Source organism: Ochotona princeps, chromosome 13 (assembly GCF_030435755.1).
Source record: "Ochotona princeps isolate mOchPri1 chromosome 13, mOchPri1.hap1, whole genome shotgun sequence".
Taxonomy (NCBI): Eukaryota; Metazoa; Chordata; class Mammalia; order Lagomorpha; family Ochotonidae; genus Ochotona; species Ochotona princeps.
In genome coordinates this window covers 8197648-8216015 of record NC_080844.1, presented here as the reverse complement: position 1 = coordinate 8216015, position 18368 = coordinate 8197648, and the positions used below count along the sequence as shown (strand labels likewise).

Genomic DNA, 18368 nt, shown 5'->3' with positions numbered 1-18368 from the left:
ATGCTACCCGAGAGTCCTTCCGCATATCTGTTCTCCACATGCAGACTCAAGAGTGGGACTGGTCAAAGGCAGGCAGAATCAAGCACGCAGAGGAGCACAGGAAGGACAAAATGCATGATGGATACTCCAACATTTGAGGAAAAAGGCAAATTTGAATGGCATCCAATTCAAGTGCACCCAATTTGAAAACAAAGCTATTCAACAAAGCCCAAACTAGCTAATACAAGCGTCATGGAAAATAGGCAACGCTGACATCTTGGGAGTGCCAGTGTGAGTCTAGGTTGCCACACTTCCAATCTAGTTCCCTGCTAATCTGCCTCAGAACGCAAGAGGATGGCCTGTGTACATCCAAGGATGTTTGAAACCAGGATGGCATTCAAGCCGCTGGCTTAGGTCTGCCCCAGTGCTGGCCATCTGGCTGTAAACCGGTAGATAAAAGAACTCTCACCTCTTCCTTTCTCTTCTCTCTGTCTTTCAAATAATGAAGCAAGAAGAATCTTATCTGCAACCTGAATAATTCTCACTTTTCATGAAAACAATCTTTTGCCTTATTCCATATAGGGTAAGTATGTGGCAGAGAAGGCTAAGGGTAAGTGGGATCAAAAGAGGACTGAGTGGGGGCACAAGACAGAAACCTGGAAGAACACGTAATTCCAGAGGTGGAAGGAATTACACTTCAGAACACAGCACTGCCAGCGCTTCTAAGGCCGGCACTAACTTGCGCTAGGAAACAGACCACCTGGTCCTTGGACTACAAGAGACTAGGAGAATGAAGGTGGATTGTTTAGTGAAGACCAAGAGTGGGGGCTGGAAGAGCTACAAGGTGAATGGGTGGATTACACAGGTTTGCACCAGAGAACCAATGTTGTTAGAAGGTCCAAAAAGACCTGTATTCCATCCTGCTGACTCCTCTGGTTTGGAGGGAATTAAAGAAAGCCTCCCCACAATGATTACTATTTACCAATGTCAGTGCAGCTCAAGGGCAGGCAGGATAGAAGAAAATATTCATACCATGGGAGCTATTCAGTTTTTCTTCTCCAGAGAAACTGACTGTATACAGTTATTCTGCGTGTACCGATATATCCAGATGTTGAAAAGAACATCAAGAAAATGCAGAAATGTGCAAGCTTCTGCACACAAAGCAGCATGCTGCCTTTTAACTTAATCACCAGACATCCCTTAGCATGCTGCGGCGCCCAAGAATCTAACCGTTGGGACCCAGTATGCTTTTTCTAGGAGAAATAAAACTCAGATGCAAAACCTAGCTGAAGTTGCTACGGTGATGAAGAAAACAAAGTAGTTCACTGCTTTAAAACGGATTTAGGGAAAACCACAACTGATTGCTTGAAGTTCTTTCCCTTTTGCTAGATGACTCAGAACTACACACGCAAGCCTCTAGCTACCATTGTTTGAAGATGAATCACTAACTAAACACTTAGGACAACTCAAAAATGGTCTTTAAAATTACTCGAATGGAGATAGATCTCTTAGCAGAGTACAATTTTTATATCACAAATCAAATTTCCAGTTATAGCCTCTCTCTCTTCAAAACTATTATTGTCATCACAGTTCTACCACAAACAGAATCCACAGAAACAAAAAGGCCCTAGAAACGTAAAAAAGCATATACTAATGCTCTCACTATTTCTTTTTTTTTTTAAAGGTTTATTTATTTCAAAAAGTAGGGAGATCTTCATCTGCAGGCTCACTCGCCAGATGGCTGCATCAGGTGGGGATGGGTTAGGCTAAAGTCAATAGCTAGGAGCTTCTTTGATCCAGGTCTCCCACGTGGCTGCAGGGGGCCAAGGACCTAGGTCACACCTTTTTGCTGCTTTTCCCAGGCACATTAGCGGATAACTGAACTGATGGGAAGTAGAGCACCTGGGACTTAAACTGGCACCCATATGGGATGCTGGTGCCACAGGCACCACAGCACCCGCGCCTACTTTTTCAACACTGACATACTTTGCTTAGTCACAGTAGAGCAGCACAGCTTAATTAACAATGAGGAGTGGACACACGGGAGACCCGGAAGAAGCTCCTGGCCTTGGACTGGCTCAGTTAGAGCCGTTGCAGCCACTTGTCTTTCCTTCTCTTTGTAGATCTTTCTAATAAAAACAAATATATCTTAAAAAAAAAATGGAGGGTGCAGAATAAGCAGCATTGTGGAATTCTAGGCGACCATCCCAAATCTCCAGCCCAGCCGCTTCACGCACAAACCCCAACAGTCAGTACCAGGAAACAGTGTTCCCCCGGGGGTCAGGGGCTAAAGAAAACCAGACACTGCCACCTGCTTTGGTATCAATGCCCTGCCCTGTGTGAAAAGGCAGGAAAACTACACCCCATCCTTTTTTTTTTTGAGAATACAGGAAACTAGTTACTTATTTATTTATTTCCTACAGCCCCACCCTTAAATCCTCAGGAAAACTAGACTTTTACACTGTTAACATTTTTTTCCTAATCATTTTGAAGAGACAAGTGTAAGTTCTCTGGCAAGCAAATGCTAAGTAGAAAATTATTTCCTTTACTTCATTAAAACTTTGAAAGTCCAGCACATATGCTGGTTTTCATTACCATGTCAATGAACACTCTCTCCCTTGATTACTGGTCTTCTTTTAGGAGTGATCTTTCTTTTTAAAGATTTATGCTTTTTTAATTGAAAAGGCAGATATACAGAGAGGAGGAGAGGCAGAGAGGAAGGTCTTCCGTCCAATGATCCACTCCCCGAGTGGCTACAACGGATGGAGCTGAGCCAATCTGAATCCAGTAGCTGAAGCGGGGTCTCCCACGCGGTTGCAGGGTCCCAAGGCTTTGGCTGTCCTCGACTGCCTTCCCAGGCCACAAGCAGAGAGCTGGATGGGAAGTGGGGCTGCTGGGATTAGAACCATCGCCCCTATGGGATCCCGGTGCATTTAAGGTGAGGACTTCAGTCTCTAGGATACTGCATTGGGCCCATGAGTGACCTTTCTTAGTGATTTAAATGTATAACATTCCAGATCATCTCCCTGCATTTATAAACATACATATCTATGCCTTGTGATTCAGTGTTTCACTGTTCAAGAGATGGAAGACAATTATATACTGACAATGATTAGCATACACTTAAGTTACGGCTTCCTACCAACAGGTCTCAAACAATATTAATTAAACTGGAGAGAATACCAAATCGTATAACACTTAGGGAAAGATGATAGCATCTTTAGGGGGTAAAGGCCAGCAAGCTCCAACATCCAGTTTCACATAAATTATTTATGAGTCTGTGTGATATTTGAGATTGGTTTTTGCACAGGAAGAGATGGATCATAGGGGGTTGGGGGAGGAAGAGAGGGCTCTGACCACAGGCAGGGGGACTCATGCAAGGGGTGACTGAGACACACGTTTCTGAATATTCTAACATTAACCTTAACTTACTTATTTACTTTCTTTCTAAGATTTATTTATTTTTATTGGAAGATCAGATCTACAGAGAGGAGAGACTTAGAGGAAGATCTTCTGTCTGATTCACTCTCCAAGTTACTGCAACAGCTGGAGCTGAGCCAATCCTAAGCCAGGAGCCAGGAGCCTCTTCTGGTCTCCCGTGTGAGTGCAGGGTCCCAAGGCTTTGGGCAGTCCTCGACTACTTTCCCAGGCCACAGGCAAAGAGCTGGATGGGAAGTGGGGCCGCCAGGATTAGAACCGGCACCCATACAGGATCCTGGTGCATGCAAGGCATGGACTTAAACCACTGGGCTACTGTGTCAGGCCCTTCATTTTCAAGACCCAATCCTCTTCCCTACACACTAGGCTCCTGTATCCTTGGGGCACATAATCCCAAACCTCCCAGTGGATGCCTGAATGTGTGGGTGGTACTTAACACTTTTCTCTTACACACACACACACACACACACACACACACACACACACCTCTGACAAAGCTTCACCTTTTCACTTCAGAGAAGTACTTTAAGGCTTCGATTTGGCACAACTGAATTGCCAGCTGCACTACGCTCCTGCGTCAGTATAAGCTTTCACTTAGACATATTTGCTGCAGCAGGAGACAGCAGCTGAGTGACTAACATGCAGGCAGTGCACAGAGCACCAACACGTTAGACAAAGGAATGACTCATCTCCTGGGGCAGATTTCATCACACTACTCAGTGCTACACACCTTAAAACCACGAACTGCTTATTTCTGGACTTCTCCACATAATGTTTCATGCTGTGATTGTGGATAGCAAAACCGTAGACACCACTGTAACCCTTCGACAAAACCGTAGACACCACTGTAACCCTTCGCTGTGCACTATACCATTGGATTTATTTCTTACCAATTTTTCTGGCTGGAAATTTTATGATTGTTGCTGTTCACCCCTTTGCTTGTGTGTCCCGCCCTTTTGTTTCCTCTGCTAGGACTCATTGCTTCATTCTCGGTCCGGCGCCCTCCTTGGTGTATCAACATCCATGGGGTCTAAAAGCAGAGCTGCGGGCCCGGCGGCGTGGCATAGCGGCTAAAAGTCCTCGCCTTGAACGCCCTGGGATCCCATATGGGCGCCGGTTCTAATCCCGGCAGCTCCACTTCCCATCCAGCTCCCTGCTTGTGGCCTGGGAAAGCAGTTGAGGACGGCCCAATGCATTGGGACCCTGCACCCGCGTGGGAGACCCGGAAGAGGTTCCTGGTTCCCGGCATCGGATCGGCGCGCACCAGCCCGTTGCGGCTCACTTGGGGAGTGAATCATCGGATGGAAGATCTTCCTCTGTCTCTCCTCCTCTCTGTATATCTGACTTTGTAATAAAATGAATAAATCTTCAAAAAAAAAAAAAAAAGCAGAACTGCTTCTACCGGCACCTGACAGCATGCCTGTGAGAGTTTCATGCCAGGCAGGCCTCCAGCTCTTGGCAGTGTATCGGTAGGAGCTGAGGGCTCTCTAACCTAACTCGGTGCTGACACTATCCGATCGGAGCCAGGGCTGAGGGCTCAGTGCTACAAGATTGTACCTACTTCAGACCCAAGTCCCAAGTACTGGGTACCCTATTTCTGTCCAACTTGGCTACAGATCAGAGGATCCCAATTCCTTCCTACAGTTCATTACCTTGCAGAACTCAGGGAAAGCAGTTGTGTAAACGAGACAAAGAACAGCAGATGCAGGAAGAGGTAGACATTGTAGTGTCTGGAAAGTTCCTCACTGCAGGAGACTGCCCCCAGAGTTGGAGCATGTTGCCTTTCCGGCACAAGGATGAATTTACACACCTGAGCTTTCTGAACCCCGCCCTCATCATCCAGGTTTTTTTTTTTTTTAATAGAGGCTCTATTATGTAGGCCAGATCGACTCTATCACTGGCCACTGGCTGTAAAAATTTAATCTTCAGTTCCACTCTGCTCCAGAAACTGCAGGGTAGGGCTCAAAGTCATGGTGCCGGGCCCGGCGGCGTGGCCTAGCGGCTAAAGTCCTCGCCTTGAAAGCCCCAGGATCCCATATGGGCGCCGGTTCTAGTCCCGGCGGCTCCACTTCCCATCCAGCTCCCTGCTTGTGGCCTGGGAAAGCAGTTGAGGACGGCCCAATGCATTGGGACCCTGCACCCGCATGGGAGACCAGGAAGAGGTTCCAGGTTCCCGGCACCGGATCGGCGCGCACCGGCCGTTGCGGCTCACTTGGGGAGTGAATCATCAGACGGAAGATCTTCCTCTCTGTCTCTCCTCCTCTCTGTATATCTGACTTTGTAATAAAATGAATAAATCTTTAAAAAAAAAAAATCAAAGTCATGGTGCCCATTCTCCATCCTGAAGCCACCCAGAGCCCAGACAGAGCAGGCTCAGAACACAAATCGTGCCTACGCATGCAGGTGCTTTGTGAAATGTTGCAGTCACTGCAATGGCTTCAGAGTTTGCCACAAATCCCCGTGTCTCACTACGGACAACAGCCTGCCCTCTTCTCCCCTGGTTCCACAGTTCCACCTCCTGCCCAGGCTAAAGTCATTCCCTAGTCGCTTTATCTGAAATAACCTTTCCCTCACCCTGTTCCTGTCCAGCCTATCCAACTACTCAGGTATTTTTAACTCCTGTTAATAATGGTAGTAATGGGTGTGGCATGGTAGCCTAGTGGTTAAATTCCTCGCCTTACATGTGTCAGGATCCCATATAGGTGCCGGTTTGTATTCCAGCTGCTCCCCTTCCTATCCAGCTTTAAGCTTTTGGCCTGGGAAAGCAGTAAAGGATGGCCCAAAGTCTTGGGACCCTGCACTGTGTGGGAGACCCAGAAGAGGCTCCAGGTTCCTGCCTTCAGATTGGCTTAGCTATGCCAAATGTGGCCACTTAGGGAGTGAACTAGCAGATGGAGGATCTTTCTATTTCTCCTTTTCTCTGTAACTCTGACTTTCCAATAAAAATAAATAAATCTAAAAAGAAAATGATAATAACACATGATTTAATCCTTCCTTTAATTGTGTCATTTATTGTGATTGAACGGTTTGAGGAAATGGAAATGTGGACATATAATTTTCAGCTCAGTAAAGATAAACAAGACAGAACAATTTTAGATTCTGTTCTAATTTTGAGTAAACCAATGGGAAAACATTCTAGGAAATAAAAAAAAACTAAAAGCAGTTTCAAAAAATCATCTCTTGGGGTCAACATTGTGGTGTAATGGGTAAATTTGGTTAACTATGACATCAGCATACAATATGAGCAACACTTCCGATCTAACTCCCTGTTACTGTTGATGGAAAATATTGGAGGATTGCCCAGGGGCTCAGGCCCCTGCACCCATGTAAGAGACCTCAAGCAATTTTCTGGTTTTGGTGTGGTCCAGCTGTTTGGGGAGTGAACCAGCTGACAAATCTCTCTGATTTTACCCATCACATAAATAAGAATACATCTTAATAATAATGGTAATAACAAAGTTGTCTCAAATGATAAATGGCAAAATGGGCCATGGCACAGCACTGACAGCCTGTTATTTTGTCTTTCATATTTTCTCCAGCCTACAAGCGATCCAGAAAAATCAGGCCTGACTGAAATTGCTCCAAGAATAATCTAGAGAAATAGCAGTAACTTGTGATAAATAGACTAGTGTTGATTTTTTAATGAAGAGACAGATGGTAGAAAGCCATTTCAAAATCATTCAACTGAAAACCCAAAGTTAAATATAATAGTACTTTGGTGGAGAAATTGGTTGTCCTAACACATTAATCTGTCAAACAGCAAGGGCCTTCAAACCTCTCCTAGTGGAAAACTCTTTTAAAATGTTATTTCATTGTCTGAGCAGTTAGAATGAATGGTGCTGGAAAATACAGTTTATGATGCATATTAGATACAAAGTTGTCTGAATTTGCACTATTTTCCAGGAAAGCTGTTCTTCAACTATGTGGAAAGGCATCTAGGGTCCAAGTATTAGGAATCAATGTGTCCCTGGTACAGTATAGTTTTGTCTCTACCCAACGCACAACTGAAAAACTGTTGCACATGGTAAAAGTTTCAGACAGCAGTAATTAAGAAGCGAATGCTGGAATCAGCTTCCTGTAGTCTGAAAACCCAACTCCACTGCACAATGGTGTTGTGACTGTACTGAAGGACACTTTCATATTTCATATTTAGAAATCTGGGACAACAGTGTATTTCACCAGGCATAAAGGTACTGGCGCATGAAAAGGACTTGAATACACTGTTATTAGGAAGCACAACAAATGAAGACCTTAGCAAATAGTGGGGAATACACAGAACTGTAGATGTCTGCTGTTCTCCGTGGCCTTGTCAGTTGGCCTCAGGCTAATAAAACCTGTAGGCCTTTGAACTTTCCAGGTACAACTGCCTCTAAGGTTGGTGTTTTGCCCTTCACAAGGCCCTCTCTGCCTTTATCAGTGGCAGTTCACAGATTAATACCTCCATCTTGATAGTGAGGCATTTTAACTGCATGAACTTGTGTTTCTGGGAAGGAGGAATGTTGACTCATCTGGACAACAGCTTTAGATTTAAGATGGTTCATGGTTATCTTGGCGAAGGGTTTGCAGGTAGAGTTGCTTTGACATGGTGTGCTAACTGCGCTGGTTAGTAGTTTAGGGAGCTGGCATTGTGGTGTAATGGGTAGATAAAAGCACCGTTTGATTTCCGCTATTCCACTTCTGATTCAGCTCCCTGACAACCTGCCTAGGAAAGCAGAAGATAGTCCAAGTGCTTGAGTCCTTGCACCCATATGGGAAGCTTGGGAGAAGCTCCTGACCACTGGTTTGGGGTTGGCCCAGTTTGGGGAGTGAAAGAGCAGAAGAAAGATCTTTCTCCCTAACTTTCAAATAAGGAATTCTTAAAAAAGTTAAAGAGAGCTGTAATTCTGATAACCCTGAAAGCACTATTTACCTCTTTAACTCCTGCCATTTTCTTAATACACACCTGGTCTCATTTGGGACTAGGAGGCCAGCTAAGACCATAAAATGATTTGTATGTCTTACTGAGGTACCACCCCCTGCTTCACGAAAGGACTGAGATGGAGCGGTAGTCTTTCCGCCACTCACTTCCTCTCTCTGGCTCCTCGTTCTGAGTATTTTACTATGGGATGACACACACATGGGAACGTATGTGAGAGATCCCCTCGGTGCCACTGGTTCATCTCCAAATGCCTGGAAGAGTCAGAGCTGAGCCAGGCCAAATTCAGGGGCCTGAAACTCAATCTTAGTCTTCTGCTGGGGTGGCAGGGATCCAAGCACTTCAGTGACCATCTGCTGTCACCCAGGGAGCTGGAATGGGGAGCATTTCTGGGACTTAAAACCCAGGCATTCAGAACCGGGATGTGGGTGTGCCAAGCAGTGCTTTAACTGCCATGCCAAATGCCACTTTTCATTCTGTAGCTTTCATTACTGTTTGAGTTGCATACCTACATTTGAACAGGGACTGCTGCGTAGAGGAACTGTGGGTCATTTATGAGTTGGTTGATGTGATTTGATTGTGTACATTTTGTTGGAGTTTAATACAAAGTTCACCATGCAGTATGAGTAAATAGCATCAGTCTTCTTGTATGTAGGATTTTTACTACCAAAACAAACTTGATACATCACACAAAAAAAGATGGGAGTAATACCTGAAAAATGCACTCTTATGGTTTGGACAGAATCATTTACCTTCATGAAATAGACACCTTTATAATTACAATAGTTTCATAATTAATTACAAAGAATTTTTAAACAGATTATGATGGAAGGGTTGGCACTGTGATGAAGTGGGTAAAGCTACCACCTGTGACACCAGCATCCCATTTGGGTGCAGGCTGAATTCCAGCTGCTCCATTTCCCATCCAGCTTCCTGCTAATGAACTTGGGAAAGTAGCAGAAGATGGCCCAAGTGCTTGGGCCCTGGCACCATGTATGAGACCCTGAAGAAGCTCCAGACTCCTGGTTTAGGACTGGCTGAACTCTGGTCTTTGAGCCACTTAGGGAGTGGACAAGTAAATGAAAGATCTCTCTCTCTGTAAGTCTACCTTTCAAATAAATGAAAATAAATTTTAAAATACCCAGAATAAAAGTGCAAAAGAAAACAACGACCTCTTAAGGATTGGGAGTTAACACATGCAGACTACTGTGTTCTAACCAAAGTTTGAGAAACTAAATCCTAAACTGCAGTTCCAAAGGCCATGTTTATTCCATGGCAGCAGACACAGATACAGCCACACTAAAATGTAAGTGCAGACTTGCCAACTCCACAGGTTTGGGTGGTTACTAACAGCACAGTAAAAACATGGAAGAAACGAGAACACCTTCTACACCTTCTACATGAAGCAGCATCAGTACTTTCCACTCTTTTCCACAACACCATCATCCAGCACCCCAGGAAGGGGCCTACAATGCAGCCTGGCACCCAGTCCCCCAAGATAGCAAAGGTCAGCTACCTCTCAACATTTCTTCATGCATTTCCGCTCTCAGGAGTCACTGGTCTACATACAAACACCCGTTCTGGACCTGGCATGATGGCTCAACTGGCTGATCTCCCATCTCCAAGCACCATGATCCCATATGGGTGCTGAGCATGTCAAGCTGCTCCACTGCCCAGCCATCTCCCTGCTGGCGGCCTGGGAAAGCAGCAGAAGATGGCCCTAAAAAGATTCAGTGCCAATGTATCCAAGCCATCAGTTACACCCTATCAACTGTATCTAGATCAAGGCAAATCCGGCTTCATAGCTCTAACATCAAATCAACAGGAGTGAACTGTTAACAGCACACTTCCCTAAAACTCACTTTTAAATCTGGACTTAAGGGACAGACAGAAATGGAGCTAGGATGGAACACATTATCAGGCTGAGAGGGAAGCAGAATCTTCCCTTCGCTGGTTCATTCTCCAAATGCTGCCTACGATAGGGCTGACCAGGCCAACACTGCCTGAAGTCAATCCAGGTCTCCCTGTGGATGACAGCAACCCAGTCAAGTGAGTCAGCAGCTGCTTCCTCCCAGGGTATGCGTGAGCAGGAAGCAGCAAAGTGGAACCAGGCACTCTGAGAACCACAATGGGGGACGGGGATGTCCCTCAGATGCTTGCCTGCCCAACACACTGATTTTCAAACGATAAAACACCCTTTCTATAAAGATAGAGGATCATGGCCAATAAAATAGGAAGAACTTACTCAGCAAATTAGCAAGGATGATCTCCAGTAATGTTTTCAAAAGTATCAGAAACTTTGATCATGTCTTCTCAAATCAGTTGCTTATTCCCACTAATATTCCCCTTTATTGAAAATGTGTTACAGTATCCCTTAAGCTTCCCTTGAGCACCTACAGCACACTCCTTTGTAAATCATTAGAGGCAAGCCTCAGGGAGCCATGGCTTACAGGGTAAGAAGACACACAATGGCCACATGTTATTAAATATTTACTTGGAATAAAGTACATATCAGCTACCTCTAGGTCTTAAAGCCCCCCTTTCCCCTTACAGAGATAACTAGATGGTAGCTTTGTTCCAACCTTGATAATTTCACTTTATGAAACTCAGGTCATTGCACAGGACAGATTAGACAAAGAAAGCTGAGAGTTCTAAGAAGGATAGAGAGGAGCAAAAGAGGTGTTTTAGTTTGCAAAGAATAGTCTGCTCACTGGGGAGGAGAAGAGGGTGCTAATATGCTTCAGATACAAAGATTTCAGTGCACATGGATCCTCTAAAGCACCTTTTATATTAATCACCAAATACATTCTATTTACCTTTACCACAGTGGAAGGGCTGGCATTGTGGCACTAGCAGGTGGAGTGAGCCACATTGTCTGCAGTTCTGGCATCCCATATTCAGTCCCGGCTACTCCACTTCTGATCCAGCTCCCAGCTAACACAGCTGGGAAAGCAGTGGAAGATGGCCCAAGTGCTTAGGCCCCTGGCTTGAACCTGGCCCAGCCCTGGTAGTTGTGGGCATTTGGGAGAATGAACTAGTGGATGAAAGATCTCTCTCCTTTTGCATTTCAAATAAATAAATAAATCTTAAAGCAAAAAAAAAAAAAAAAAAAAAAAAAAAGCCACCTTACATGTTTGGCTGGGAAAAAATCCATTGGAAACAAGTCCCTGACAGGATACCCATAACTACAATGGGGGGGGGGGGGGAGGGAAACAGGCGTGAAGATCTCAGAGGCAAAGCAAGGCAGGCTGCAGTGCCCACAGTTTGCTGAGCATCTAGTACACTATCTGTCCCACACTGCATAGTGAGGGCTTTTCACAGCTGCATGTCTGTCTGTAATCCACAAAGCCTTCCAACCTACTTTTACTGTTTACTAACTACAAATCAGCTTCTCAGCAGGAATAGTTACCAATGGCATTTCTGCGCTGGGTAGCCTTCTCAGGAGCCGGACAATACAGGACAATACAACAGAACTGCAGCCACCCTTCCAGCTAAATGCTACAGTAACAACGGTGGGGTCTGGGTGATGCAATGCAGCCAGGTTTGGTATTTTGACATTTTAAACTGTGGTTGCGGCAAAAAGAAGACCAACCAGTGAACTAGAGTTCAGTTTGAAAAGCTTTGCTTGCCAAGAACTACAGAGACCAAATCAAGACCCTCCAGGAAAAAGACAGCCCATGTTACTTAAGGCACTGGAAATTTCTGTCCACAACAGTAAAATAAGGGGCCGGGCACAGGGGCTCAATATGTGAATCCATCACCTGCAAATGCTGGCATCACCTATGGGCACCAGTTCATATTCTGGCTGTTCCATGGTATGGCCTGAAAAGCAGCGGTTTGGCCCAAACCCTTGGGACCCTGCACTTATGTGCAAGACCAGGAAGAAACTCCTAGCCCCTGTCTTTCAATAGGCTTAGTTCGAGCCATCACCATCTTTTGGGGAGTGAAACAGAACCAGCTGATAGGAGATCTTTCTGTCTCTCCTTCTCTATAAATCTGCCTTTCAAATAAAAACAAATCTAAAAGGATAGTAAAATAAATTTAATTTCCATGGTAAAGGAAGCTCTGTAATTCAGTATTTGCTTTCCACTGCTTCTTCCAACAACCTTGTTTGCTTTTCATTGGAGTCTGAACTTGTTATTCCCGGTTTGGGAAACAAGGGAGTGTTGGAAAGGAAAAAAGACAATGGTAGGAGAGTGACAGCATATGCCTTTCATATCATTCTGCGGAAGAGAGGCTCACGTGCCCCAACTGAGGAAACTACGGGGCAGGAGCAGAATTAAGCTCCAAGGGTAAGTGGGTAGTGCCAATGCAAATTTAGCAAATTATTAACCCCTTGCAACCACCTTTGTTCCCCGGCACAGTCCTAGCTTTTCTAGTAAGCCAGAACTTCTAGAAATTCTAAGCCAGCAGGCCTAACAGAACGGGTAAAGCATCAGGTTTAGGCAGACAAAGGGTCCAGCCCAACATCCCCCAAGCCCACTAGTCCACTGACCCTCAGCAAAACTCTGTACCTCCCATTTTTTTACCCCTTGTGCACCAGAAAAAAAAAAAACTTAGATTTTGCTCTAGTTTAGGTTCCTCTAAAGGCATATTGTGCAATACATTGGGCCGATGAAAACCTTTATTTGCTCAGAAAATAACATCTGACTACAGAAATCAAATCTACGGACATTCAATTTTTTGTTGTTGTAAGCTAGAGCACAACTCACGGACTCCCAACTCCTCTCTTCACCCTACATTTATCTTTTCCCGAAGCAAAAATCTGGTGTTAGCCAGGACCGGTACACACCCCCAGGGCTATTTCATTCCATTGGCTGGCAGGCCGCTCCGCAGCCTACACCCAGTGGATCTACTGTCAGGACGCCCAGTGTTTATTCGTCAGCGATGTTACACCGGACAGCTCGGTTTAGTTTTTCCTTTTTTTTTTTTTTTTGTTTCCCCTCCGTCTTTGCTTCCGGTGCCAAACAGAAAGCAGTCAGGGTGGGACACTAGACTGATATGTGATGAATAAATAACTCTGGTGAATGACACTATCTGGATTTCAAACCTAGAAGGCAAATGTGTCCCTAAGTCACCTGTCACTGTTCTCAGAGTAGACTGAGGGGTGGGGGAAGGTGAGCGGTAAAAAAGAGCAACTTGTTTTCCAGTTTGTCCTCAAGGAACCTGACCAGGCAGATTCGGGGCGGCGGGTTTCTGCATTTCGGCAGCGCCCCAAAGGGGCTGCCGGTGCAATGGTTCGCTCCCCAAGCAGCATCCACGCACGCAAAGACCCGGGGCGGCTCGCGAGACAGGAGGCGGGCCCAACACAGGATGGTTTCAAGCCGGCGGAAAAAAAAAAACAACCACATCCCACTGGACCGAGTGTGCCACACCCGAGGCGTGGGGAGGGCAGCCCGTGCGGGCGGGCTCACCTCCCTTGCAGGGCGTGCGGTGCTGGCTGTGCTGGGCCCGGTACCCCTCGATGACCTCCCACGAGCCGTCGTCGCGCCGGATTGGGAAGGAGACGCTCAGCACATGGTTGCAGGGCTTGATGATCCGCAGGATGCCCCGCACTCGCTTCCGCTTCTGCTCCTCACTCTCGCGGGTGCGCAGGTCCTCCACCAGCTTGTCCTCCACGATGCTGGCGCCCCGGTCGAAGAAGCCCTCCACCATCTTGAAGAAGTTGGGGTCGTCCTCGCGGTCGGCCGCCGCCTCGCTGTAGTGGCGCCGGGCCGGCAAGGCGAGCCCCGGCTGCGGGGCGCACGGCTGCCCGCGGGCCCATCCCAACAGCGAGGCCGAGTCGGCGGCCACCGCCGAGCCCAGCGCCGCGGCGGGTCCAGCCCGCGACAGCAGCAGCGCTTCGCCCAGGCAGCGGTACATGGCGACGCGGAGGGGGAAAAAAGAGAGTGGAGCTCGCGGACCTCCGCACCCAGGGAGGAAGGGCTTGGCGCGGGCTGCCCTTTTAAGCGGCGGCTTCCTGCCCTGCCTTGGCTGTCCCCTCCCCTCGGGCGCTCGTCACCTAACGGGGAGGAGGGCGGACTGGCGGGCCGCCGGGCCCCCGCCTCCGCCGCGGCCTCCCTGCCCGGCCCTGCCCGGCCTCCCCGGCCTCCCCGGCGGCGGCGGCGACGGGAGGGCGCATGCTCCGCGACTCCGGAGGGGGAAGGGCGCCGCCGGCTGCGCCCCGGATCGCCCCCGCTCCCCCCTCCCGCGGCGCTCTCAGGTCTGAGGGGGAAGTCGGGGGGTCCCGGTGGGTGAGGGGCGTCCGGGGAGCGGCCGCGGGGGGCTCTGCCCGGGACTCGGGGCGCGGCCGCTGTGGTCTGGCCGAGTGCCCGGGACCAGTGAGTCACGGTGTCCGCTTCCCTTCCGCGTCCCCGGGAGGAAGGCCGGGCGGCCTCGCCCCGCGGGGGGAAAAGGGAAGCCCGAGGGCTGAGGGAGGAATCCCTGCTTGGCTGGCCTTGCCCTCAGGCGTGAGCCTGGTGCCCGGTTCCCCTCGGCCACGAGGTGGACCGCAAGGTGGCCGCGCTTCCCCCGAGGCTGGCCGGCCCGTGCGTCCCTCTTGAAGTGCAGTTTCCCGAAATCGTCATAAACTAAAGCGGGGGACCTGGAAGCGCCAATACGGCTGCCCTCCCCCCACCTGCCACCCCACTCCCAGAAATGTTGTCCCAAGGTTAGCTTGCAATCCATTCCTAATTGAGGAGTATTAATGAGAAAGGCACGTTGCAAAAAAAAAAAAAGAGAGACAGACAGAAACATACTGTGCATGAGTTTAGAAACGGTTTTGTACCGGCATAAACGACTTGTAACGCTTTTTCTCCAGAGGCTTTTGGGTGGTGATGGGTAAACTCGAAGCTGCATGAGGGTTCACTTGGATGCTTGCAAAAATCTAATGACTCAGCCTTTTAGGGGCCCTGCCCTCCCACAGTGCAAGGTGCCTCAGGGACTTGACTTTGAGCTACCTGACCTGTCCACATGCTTACCTCTTAATAGATGGGAAAGTTCTTGATTCTCAGAACCTGTGTCAAGTCAATTAGATTTCCTTATCCCCAGAGCAAAAGTCTTCCGAAGCTATAGAAATCACAGGCGTCGTTTATCTCTCTTGTAGGTTTCAGCCAAACATATTCCGTGACTGGAATCCTGAATTCTACTTCATGATCAAAAATAAGGTACCAAATTTATTTATTTTTTACTTTTTTTTTTGCGATTCTGTGTTGCAAATTACATAAGGTTGCAGAGTAGCTACCACCACTGTCTCCTTCAGACCTGTTGCAGAATTTTTTGATTAGCATCAGTAAATAGGAAGATTTTTCTTCTGACATAAAAGTCTTCGGTTGAGATTTGAAGAAAGAGGTTTTATTATCCTTGTTTATCTCTCACTCGATAACCTTAGCCTTTTGGGGAAAAAAAAATGTTTGCCTTTGCTTTCTCTTGGGCTTGTTCACCTGACTTCAGGAGGCACTGAAGGTGATGAGGCATGCAGGAGGCCCTGTGGAATGGATTTCCTACTAAGAATATCAGTAGAGCTCTTGCAAAATGCCTAAACAAGCGCGTTGGATACTTTAAAAAAAACCCTTTTGTTATATTTTAAAATTCAAGCTGTAAAAATTTTCAAACACAACAGGTATTTAAAATTTTTTAAAAGTGTCATTTGTCAGTCACACACCATGATTTAGGAAATAACAGGCTGTGGCTCACCTTGCTATATTAGGCTAAAGGTCAAATATATCTCACTGTACAGTTAGGCTATTCCTACTGTTCCAAAAAATAGTATTCCATTTGATTTAAAATGTTTTAATTATGATATCAAGTCTAGGGAGTTTAAGCTTTATGTATATGATTGTCTTTATAAAATATCCAGACAGTGTTTAGCTATTAGTAGTCATTTCTGGTTCAAAGCAAGACCGGAGTTTAACTTTTAGTGCTTTGTCGCTGTCCTGCAGCGATGGACTTGGTGCACGGATCCGATAATAACACGCATGGACTACTGACTGATGATCAATAGCCAAAATTTATTAGGGGCAACAGACTTTATACACTGAGGGTCATACAGGATTAGGGTGGAGGTACTTAGCTCATCAACAAAACCATCAACTGTTTCTATGCCTTTGTTTGAAAGTCCTTTTGTCTTGTATATTGTTTTCCACTCAACTGTTCTTATACAAATGATATATCATTAGATATAAAAAAGGTAGCCATTCAGTTGTTCTCATGCAAAGGATATCCAATCAGTCACACAAAAGACATCCATTCAGTTGTTTATCATACAAATATTGTCCAATCAACTGTAATCCTGGGCTCACTGACCTTGTAGGGTCACAATGTCCTCCTACAGTGCTTGGTAATTTAATGTCACCCAACAAAGTTCAGTGTTCTGCTTCTGGGGTTTCTAGGAATTTTCCAATGTTTTACAATAGGATTTTAAATCTGTTTTCCTTGATCCAGAGCGTACTTTGATGGTTTCAAATGCTTTTTTTAAAGAAGATTTATTCTTATTACAAAGTCAGATATACAGAGGAGGAGAGACAGAGAGGAAGATCTTCCGTGATGATTAACTCCCAAAGTGAGATCAAGGGCTGGTGCTGCACTGGATCCAAAGCCAGGAGCCAGGAACTCCCTCCAGGTCTCCCACATGAGTGCAGGGTCCGTCCTTGACTGCTTTCTCAGGCCACAAGCAGGGAGCTGGATGGGAAGTGGAGCAGCCGGGATTAGAAGCAGCGCCCATAGGGAATCCTGGCGCGTTCAAAGTGAGGACTTTAGCCACTAGGTCACTGCCCGGCCCTGTTTCAAATGCTTTTAAAAATACTAAAGATTCTTAGGATTTAGAAAACCATAATGTATGACGATAGCAATTTGGAAAAATAATTTTATTTAAAAAGATAGAGTATACTTTCTGTCTCGCAGGTTTGTCCATTCTGGACGTTTATAAATGGAATTAGGCAGTGTGTACTCCCTAGAGACTGTTTTCTTTGACGCTGGATCATTTTGTAAAGGCTTATCCATGTAACATGTGTCAGTACTTCATTTCTTCTTCTTTTTTTTTTTCCCATTTGCTGCTTTATTTTCCATATGCCTACAAAGGCCGGTTCTAGGTCAGAGCCAAAGCCATAATGGTATCCAAGTACTTCAGTTCTTCTTACAGCATCATGGGTCCTACTACATTAAAAAATATGTATTTATGTATTTTAAAATAACTACAAAGAGACAGAGAAGGCTTCCAACCTCTGCCTCACTCCACAAGTGGTTACTATTGCTGGGTCAAAGCCATACCTGAGGTCAGGAGCCAGGAGCCTCAGCGTGGTCCCCTAAGTGGGTCGCGGGCTGGGGAGGGGGCCCTCCCCCAGCACTTGGGCCATCAGCTGGGAGCTGGATTGCAATTAGAATATCAAGAGCAGGAAGTGTCAACAAGCTCAGACTATAATTTAACAGGCTGTACTACAGTGTCAGCCCTTCTACATATGTTTTTATATGGATCCTTTCACTCCCCAGGTGGCCTAACTGACCTGAGCTAATATGAAGCCAGGAGCCAGGAGCTTCTTTGGGTCTGCCATGCAGGTGCAACGTTCCCAAAGCTTTGGGCCGTCTTCCACTTCTTTCCCAGGACACAAGCAGGAACACAAACTGGTGCCCACAGGGGATTCCAGGTGTGTGAAAGGTGGGAATATAACCACTGGGCCATCGCGCTGGGCCCTACATTTTTTTTCTTTTTTAAAATCTGTTCCTTGGGCCCGGCAGCGAGGCCTAGTGGCTAAAGTCCTTGCCTTGACTGCACCAGGATCCCATATGGGCGCCGGTTCTAATCCTGGCAGCTCTACTTCCCATCCACCTCTCTGCTTGTGGCCTGGGAAAGCAGTTGAGGACGGGCCAAAGCCTTGGGACCCTGTACCCACGTGGGAGACCTAGAAGAGGTTCCTGGTTCCTGGCTTCGGATCAGCACAGCACTGGCCGTTGTGCTCACCTGGGGAGTGAATCAGTGGACGGAAGATCTTCCTCTCTGTCTCTCCTCTCTGTATATCTGACTTTGTAATAAAATAAAAATAAAATCTTTAAAAAGAACAAA

The 18368-nt window shown here is 46.7% G+C and overlaps 1 protein-coding gene across 1 annotated transcript in view; it reads right to left on the bottom strand.

Moving 5' to 3' along the window:
* Positions 1–14381, bottom strand: part of GLUD1 (glutamate dehydrogenase 1) — a 40519-nt gene extending 26138 nt beyond the window's left edge. The window contains exon 1 of the mRNA XM_004583332.3: positions 13747–14381. Within this exon, the coding sequence (XP_004583389.2) occupies positions 13747–14194 (448 nt within the window). The 5' untranslated portion in view covers positions 14195–14381. The remainder of the gene's footprint in view (positions 1–13746) is intronic.
* Positions 14382–18368: the final 3987 nt, after the last annotated feature.